General features: G+C 52.6%; 1 protein-coding gene across 1 annotated transcript; it reads right to left on the bottom strand.

The window, feature by feature from the left end:
- Nucleotides 1-2,207: 2,207 nt before the first annotated feature.
- LOC113222588 (lysophospholipid acyltransferase 7-like) lies at nucleotides 2,208-8,494 on the bottom strand (the record flags this gene model as incomplete). Its single annotated transcript, XM_026452246.1, has 3 exons — nucleotides 2,208-2,321; nucleotides 6,115-6,241; nucleotides 8,290-8,494. Coding segments are annotated over 3 exons (446 nt in total), but the record flags the coding sequence as incomplete, so codon positions are not given.
- Nucleotides 8,495-8,789: the final 295 nt, after the last annotated feature.

Genomic DNA, 8,789 nt, shown 5'->3' with positions numbered 1-8,789 from the left:
GGGGAGACCCCAAGGGTAGGGACAGAGACCCAGGGAAATGGGGATAAGGAACGAGAGACGGGGGGGACAAGAAATTCAGAGAAACAGAGACAGTGACAGAAAATTAGAAAGAGGGGCCGGCGCGGTGGCTCACACCTGGAATCCCAGTACTTTAGGAGGCCTAGCTGGGAGGACTGCTTGAGCCCAAGAGTTCGAGACCAGCCTGGGCAAAACGACAAGACCCCATCACTACAAAAAATAAAAATTAGCCAGGTGTGGTGGAGGGCACCTGTAATCCCAGCTACTGGGAGGGCTGAGGCGAGAGGATCGTTTGAGCCCAGGCTTCAGTGAGCAGTGACTGTGCTACTGCGTTCCAGCCACGGAGGGAGGGAAGGAGGAAAGGAGGGAAGGAGGGAGGGAAGGAGGGAAGGAGGGAGGGAGGGAGGAAGGAAAGAAACTAGGAGATAGCTGTAGAACTTTAGCTACAACATCAGGGTGATCTGGCCTAGGGCGGAAGCAGTGTGATTCACAGAAGGGAGCGGGGTTAAAATTTTTGTATGTTCACAAAAGACCATATGTTTAGGTCAATGTAGCATGGGAAATTAAAAATAAAAAAAAAAAAAGAAAGAAAAAAAATTAAAATAAATAAAACCACATATTGTGTGATTCCATTTATAAGTACAATGTCTGGAACAGTCAAACCTTTACAAATAGAAAGTCAATTACTGGTTTCCAGGGATGGATGGAGGTTTGAGGGATGATGGATATGGGGTTTCTTTGCAGGGTATGAAATTGTTCTGAAAATAACTACACAGTGGTCATGTTTGCACAACTCTGTGGATATACTAAAAGTCAGGGAGTTGTATGTTGGTTTTTCTTTTCTTTTCTTTTTTTTTTCAGGAAATCAAATAAGCCAAGAATTATATGTTTTAAGTGGATGAATATGTGAATTAGAGTTCCCTAAAGCTGTTATTGGAAAAGAAACTTTGATGAAGTAAACATTAATGAAAAATCTTTTTTAAAATTTCACACATATATATACACACGCACACGCATATTATATATATAAATATATATACATATATATACATTTTTTTAGAGACGGAGTCTCACTCTGTCATCCAGGCTGGAGTGCAGTGGCGCAATCTTGGCTCACTGCAAGCTCTGCCTCCCAGGTTCACACCATTCTCCTGCCTCAGCCTCCTGGGTAGGTGGGACTACAGGTGCCCGCTACCACACCCAGCTAATTTTTTGTATTTTTAGTAGAGACAGGGTTTCACTGTGTTATCCAGGATGGTCTCGATCTCCTGACCTTGTAATCTACCCGCCTCGGCCTCCCAAAGTGCTGGGATTACAGACCACCGTGCCTGGCCAACATACATATATATTTTTTGAGATGGAGTCTTGCTCTGTTGCCCAGGCTGGAGTGCAGTGGTGCAGTATCGGCTCACTGCAACCTCCGCCTCCTGGGTTCAAGAGATTCTCCCGTCTCAGCCTCCCAAGTAGCTGGGATTACAGGCGCACACCACCATGCCCGGCTAATTTCTGTATTTTTAGTAGAGACCCGGTTTCACCATGTTGGCCAGGCTGGTCTCAAACTCCTGACCTCAGGAGATCTGCCCATCTCGGCCTCCCGAAGTGCTGGAATTACAGGCGTGAGTCACTGCGCCCGGTCCTTTTAATTTTATATTTATTTATTTTTTAAAATAAAGGTTTAAAATAAAGGGAAGGGATCTTGCTACATTGGCCAAGTGGATCTTGAACTCTTGGCCTCAAGCAATCCTCTGGCCTCAGCCTCCCACAGTGCTGAGATTATAGGCATCAGTCCCCATGCCCAGATGAAACATATTTCCTTATACTGAAAGTGGACCCTAAGCTGTGAATATTTGTTATCTAGGCAGCAAAAACATCAGGTTGACATAGATCTGTACCTCCTTTCTCTCTTCTCTGTGCTCCTGATAAGCTACATGTGAAGAGAAGAGCAAGGAATCACTTAGGCTGAGAACAGCCAGATTCTACCCCGAAGCAGCTCTGGTCCAGCAGAGGCGTGAGACATAGACCCAGACACAGGCTCACCCTCACAGCAGCAGATGCTAGGATGGAGGTTGCCCCGGGCAGGGCGGGAACACAGAACAGGCACTCAGGGTGGCAGAGAGACAGAGCTGTTGGGCAGGCCCACTCACCTGTCGTGATTCCCACGTAGCAGTAACTATAGCTAAGCGTCTCCATCAAGGAGGGCACGTCGGGCAGCAGCCCCAGGGTGGACCCTTGTTGAAACCTGAGGTCATTTCCTTCCTCTGGGCCAGGTGCAGGTCCTGGACTTCACTGGCCAGGCTCACCAGCTGGGCGGAAGGAGGTGGGCAAGAGGCCAGGTCAGACTTTGGGCCCTTCCCCACACCCATCTCCCTTGTGCTGCTGCCCTCTGCAGCCAAGGGGTGCTGCATGCTCACAGCTCTGCATAGCTAGGTTGTGTGTAAGGCCTCTAGCTGGGCAGTGTTCCCCAGGGATCAGTCCCAGGCCTTCCTCCCCACCTTCCCCGTTCTGTCCTTACCTGCTCTCAGGCAGTCACAGAGGTTTCGATACTATCCACACACTGATGATGCTCAAACATCAGCTACCCCAGCCCCAGACCTATCCATCAAGTGGCTTATTGGCATTTAGACTCGGATGTCTCCAGGCACCCCAAAACGCACTGGAAACGGAAGACGATGTTACCCACCCCACAAAGTAGATCCTCTTCTAGTGTCTCCCCTCACACAATAGGCCCCCAAATTGTTCAAGCCCAAAACCTCCCTCACTCCCTCACTCCCCAAATCCGATCTCTTTTTTTTTTTTTGAGAAAAGTTTTGCTCTTTCACCCAGGCTGCAGTAGAGTGGCATGTTGTCGGCTCACTGCAACCTCCGCCTCCTGGGGACCCAAGCAATTCTCATGCCTCAGCTGGCCAGGCTGGTCTCGAACTTCTGGCCTCAAGTAATCTTCCTGCCTTGAAATCCCTTAAGTTTGACTCTGTTGCCTCTTTTCATCTCCACTACTGAGCTGACTATGTTGTACTGTCCACCCTTTCCCAACAGTCCCAAGGTCCACCCTATATCAATAGATCTCATTCTTCCAGCTTGTGGCTGGGTTGTCCATAGAAATCCCTGGCTGGAGTCAGACAAAGTCAGGGGAGGGAGGGCAGGGCTTTTATTCCCTTGTGAGATGGCCTTGGGCTGGCCATCACCCTTGATAGATCGTTTCAAGGTGGGTGGCTCTACTCACCCTTTAAAAAAAATAATGTTGGCCCAGCGTGATGGCTCGCGCCTGTAATCCCAGCACTTTGGGAGGTGGGCGGATCACCTGATGTTGGGAGTTTGAGACTAGCCTGACCAACAAGGAGAAACCCTGTCTCTACTAAAAATACAAAAAATTAGCCGGGCATGGTGATGCATGCCTGTAATTCCAGCTACTCGGGAAGCTGAGGCAGGAGAATTGCTTGAACCTGGGAGGCGGAGGTTGTGGTGAGCCAAGATCGTGCCATTGCACTCCAGCCTGGGCAACAAGAGTGAAACTCTGTCCCAAAAAAAAAAAAAAAAAAAATATAGGGCCTGGTGTGATGTGGTGGCTCACGCCTGTAATCCCAGCACTTTGGTTGGCCTAGGCAGGCAGATCACTTGATGTCAGGGGTTTGAGACCAGCCCAGCCAAGATAGTGAAACCCCGTCTCTACTAAAAATATAAAAATTAGCCAGGTGTAGTGGTGGGCGCCTGTAGTCCCAGCTACTCGAGAGGTTGAAGCGGGAGAATCGCTAGAACCTGGGAGGCAGAGGTTGCAGTGACATCGCACCACTGCACTCCAGCCTGGGTGACAGAGCAAGATTCTGTCTTTAAAAAAAATAATAATAATTTTTTTTATAGAGACAGAGTCTCACTATATTGCCCAGGCTGGTCTTAAACTCCTGGCCTCCAGCAGTCCTCCCACTATGACCTCTGAAAGCGCTGGGATTATACAAGTATGAGTCACTGCACCAGGCCTACACAACCCTTTTTCCATCGAGGTGCCACAACCTGATCCACTTCCCCTGGGCCTTGAGTTGGGAACGGCTCCTGCTGCTGGTCTGGGGTTCAGGCACCACCCCTTTTTTTTTGAGACAGTCTTGCTCTGTCACCCAGGATGGAGTGTAGTGGCACTATCTTGGCTCACTGCAAGCTCCGCCTCCCGGGTTCACCCATTCTGCCGCCTCAGCCTCCCCAGTAACTGGGACTACAGGTGCCCGCCACCACACCTGGCTAATTTTTTGTATTTTTAGTAGAGACGGGGTTTCACCATGTTAGCCAGGATGGTCTCGATCTCCCAACCTCGTGATCCACCCACCTTGGCCTCCCAAAGTGCTGGGATTACAGGCGTGAGCCACTGCACCCAGCCAGCACCATCCCTTTTCACTCCTCTACATCCTGCCCACATGGGTGGCCACTCCTTCCATCATCCTAAATGCGCATTTCCTGCTGCAGCTCAGACCTACCCACAGCCGACAGCCTGTATCAAGGCACCACAGTCTGTCACCTGGACTCAGATAAAGGGATCCTTTTTATTTGAATCCCTTTATATAGGATAAAGGAGGATCCCTTTATCCGAGTCCATTCCATCTTGCCCTGTTCCACTTCAATTCTCCTTCAACATCCAGAACGAGTATTTTTTTTTTTTTTTTTTTTGAGATGGAGTCTCGCCCGGGGAGACCCAGGCTGGAGTGCGATGGTGGAATCTTGGCTCCCTGCAACCTCCACCTTCCAGGTTCAAGCAATTCTCCTGCCTCAACCTCCCAAGTAGCTGGGATTACAGGTGTGAGACACCACACTGGCTCATTTTTGTATTTTTAGTAGAGACGGAGTTTTACTATGTTGGCCAGACTGGTCTCAAACTCCTGACCTCAGGTAATCCACCCACATCAGCCTCCCAAAGTGCTGGGATTAAAGGTGTGAGCCACCGCACCTGGCCTAGAATGAGTATTTCTATTTATTTATTTTTGAGACGGAGTTTCGCTCTTGTCACCCAGGCTAGAGTGCAATGGCACGATCTCAGCTCACCACAACCTCTGCCTCCTGGGTTCAAGCAATTCTCCTGCCTCAGCTTCCCAAGTAGCTGGGATTACAGGCATGCGCCACCACGCCCGGCTAATTTTTTGTATTTTTAGTAGAGACAGGGTTTCTCCATTTTGGTCAGGCTAGTCTCAAACTCCCCACCTCAGGTGATCCGCCTGCCTCAGCCTCCCAAAGTGCTGGGATTACAGGCATAAGCCACCGCGCCCAGCCAGAACAAGTATTTTTAAACATTTAAAACTGGTCACATTGCCTCTTCTGGCAGCAAACCAAAAATCCCCTCTTCCAGCAGATCTCAGTCCTCCATGGGAAGAAGTCCAAAGTCCTCACGGTCGCCAACCAGACCTAGCATGGTGTCAGCCCTGCTGCCCATTCCCTTTTGCTCTTCCCAGAAAGTGGATGTGGCTGGTGCAGCAGGTGAACCCATTCTGCTCCCCTCCACACACGTCATCCCTACGGCCTGAAATGCTCCTCCTCTAATCCCTCTCTCATCCAACCTACTCCTGCCACTGCTGAGCTCCCGCGGGGCATGCTGAATGCTGTGGAGGCCGCTCCCTACCTAGCATGACCGCTGTGTTCACAGATAAGCCTCTAGTAGGAACCTGTGACTCTGTGGGTCTGGGGTGGGCCCTGGGAGTCTGTTTTCACCCATCTTCCCAGGTGACTAGGAGCCAGACCTGGATGCCCTAGTTTTGTGCCCTTCAACAAGTACCTTCTCCCCAGAGCTAGTTTTTCTCCTTTGCAAAATAGCTAGCTACAGAGATTCAAGGACAGCATGTTGGTAAACCACCCAGCTGGGCCTCTGGCTCACAGCAAGCACCCAGTGGCACCTACTGTTACCCCACATGGGTCATTTCCTCACCCCAGGAGGAGCTGGGAGGTGAAGACCTGCCCAAGAGCATGTGAATGGGGAACCCTATGCCCAGGGCAGCAGTGTGGTGGCGGCCCACCCCGAGGGTGTGCAGGAGGTAAAATCCGGGAGCGGTTGGAGGGGGAGGTAAAGTGGGGAGGTGAAGGGGACCACAGGGAGGCTGGAGGGGAGTGGCAAGCCCCGAGTCTGACCTTCAGCGTCAGTAGCAGCTGGATGGCATTGGTGAAGGGCGTGGGAGTGGGCAGGCCCAGCAGGCTGAGGGCTCGGAAGAACAGGAGATAGGAGAAGGTCCAGGCCAGAGCCAGGGCGTGGCAGGAGCTGGGCAAAAGCAGGAGGTGCGTTGTGTTGGGCACAGAAGTCTCAGCCTTGGCCACCCACTCCCCGAGTCCAGCCACCAATCCTCCCCCAACTCTCCCCATTCATTCAGAGACAGAAACACAGAAGGGCAGAGAGAGAGGACTGGAGGGTGGATGTAGGGACAGAATGAGTATGATTGAAGTGGGGAGAAGAGGCTCAGCCACACAGAAACACACAGCAACAGAGAAGAATGAAGTTCAGGGAAGCTTCAGGTGAAGACCCTGCAATCCTCCACTTTTTCTTTATTTCCAAGGTCCAGGGCTCAAGAAGAGGGGGGTGGATATGAATGAATATGAATGGTGGCAGGGCCAGCAGACACATCACCCACCTCTCTCCATGACATGGATGTAGCGGACTGGGACAAATACACAGGGACCAGATGCAGAAGGCGGGGGAGGAAGAAAAGCAGAGGAAGAGGCTGGGTACGGTGGCTCACGCCCGTAATTCCAGCACTTTGGGAGGCTGAGGCAGGCAGATCACAAGGTCAGGAGTTTGAAACCAGCCTGACCAACATGAAGAAACCCTATCTCTACTAAAAATACAAAATTAGCCAGGCATGGTGGTGCATGCCTGTAATCTCAGCTACTCGGGAGGCTGGGGCAAGAGAATTGCTTGAACCCAGGAGGTGCAGGTTGTAGTGAGCTGAGATTGCACCATTGAACTCCAACCTGGGCAACAGAGCAAGACTCCGTCTCAAAAAAACAAAAAAAAAAAGAAAGAAAGAAAGAAAAAAAAAAAAAAAACCAGGAAACAGAGAAAGGATCTGATCAGCAAGAGACAGCCAGACAGCCAGCGATGAGGCAGAAGCTGAGAAAGACCCAAAGAGGAAACAGGTTGCTTCCTCCTCTCCCCTCCTCTCCTTCTCCTCCCTCCACCAAATTCTCACTAGGGCTGGGCCTGAATGAGGGCCTAGGTCCCAAGGATGGTGATCAGAGAATGCAAAGTGTGGGGGCCGCAGGTGAACAGGGTGAGCCCCAGGCCCACAGCAGCTGCCCCCCATCTCTTCAGCCCAGGACCTGCAGGGGGAAGGGACAGCATAAGCCTGGAACCTTCCAGAGGGTCCCCCCATTTATTTTCCACTGCGGAGGGAGCCTGACTCACCGGCTTTCTTAAAGAGGAAGCTGATGGGGATGGAGATAAGAAGAACCACTAGATACCTCCATTATTCAGGCGACATGGTCTGGGGGAGGGGCAGAGATTCACAGTGAGAACCCAGGAATCCAGGCCCCCTGCCTCCTCCCTCTTCGAGGATCCAGGAACCCAGCCCTCTAGACCCCAGTTTCTGAGGATGATGGAGTCCGAGACTCAGCTCCTCTCCTTTGAGAACCTAGGAACCGGACTCCAGCCCCTTCCTCCTTGGAGACAGGAATCCACCCCCAACCCCTCTCCTATGAGCGCACAGGCTCCAGCTCTTCTCTCCTTTGAGAACCCAGGAAAGCGTGGGGATCTCCCAGCACCCAGGCGCCTCCTTTGCGAAGGCAGAAATCAAAGTTACTCCCCGCACCCATACTGGGGACCCAGATTTGAAGACGCCCCTCTTTTAAAAACCCAGAAACAGCACCCCTCCCAGACCCTTCCTCTTCGACAGCCCAGGAATCTAGACCTCTGAGACCCCTCTTCCAGCAAGGATCCAGGAACGCAGATCCCCTCTTTGGATCCCCCATCCCCCGGCCCTTGTGAAACCAGATATCCGGACCCCCCAGCCCTTCTCCTTCGCTAGCACCCAGAGGAGCCCGGGCCTCCAGCCTCCACCTCCTTCGGTGCTCCAGATCCCTCTCCTACAGAGAACCCCGGGATCGGACACCCTTCCCTCCCCAGGCCCAGGCCCAGCCCCAACCCGTCCCGCGCACCCCAGCGTGGGTCAGATGCAATCCTCGGGAGATCCACAGGCGGTTGCGCCAACCCGGAGCTCTAACGCGCCTCGGGGGCCGCCCCGCACCCACCAGCCTGCAAAGACTCTGCCGCCATGTAACCTCGCCTTGCCACTGGGCGCCGCCACCGCGGCCCACCTGAGCTGCTCGCCGGGCAGGAGGCGGCCGAGCAGTCCCAGCCCGCGGGCAGCTGCGGCTCTGGACACGTCTCCCCCGCCCGGCGCGCCCCCGCGCCGCCTGCTCCTTCTGGGCGCCCGCTGGGCCGCGCGGATCCCGGCGGGGATGAGGCCACGGTCAGGGTCCCGGGCGGGCAGGGAAGGAGCCCCACAGCAGGCGACCGGAGCTCGAGTCGGCAACGGGCCAGGAGATCAAGACCATCCCGGCCTATATGTTGAAACCCCGTCTCTACTACAAATACAAAAATTAGTTGGGCTTGGTGGCACGTGCCTATAATGGAGCTACTCAGGAGGCTGAGGCAGGAGAATCACTTGAACCTGGAGACGGAGGTTACAGTGAGCCAAGATGACACCACTGCAATCCAGCCTGGCAACAAAGTGAGACTGTCTCAAAAAAATAAAAAAAGGAGAATGTAGAAATGATGCTGGGGAAGTAAATACGTTTCATCTCACAAACACATA

Source organism: Piliocolobus tephrosceles, unplaced genomic scaffold, assembly GCF_002776525.5.
Source record: "Piliocolobus tephrosceles isolate RC106 unplaced genomic scaffold, ASM277652v3 unscaffolded_32104, whole genome shotgun sequence".
Classification (NCBI taxonomy): domain Eukaryota; kingdom Metazoa; phylum Chordata; class Mammalia; order Primates; family Cercopithecidae; genus Piliocolobus; species Piliocolobus tephrosceles.
Note: the sequence above shows the minus strand (reverse complement) of the source record. Positions and strands in the feature narration are given on the sequence as shown.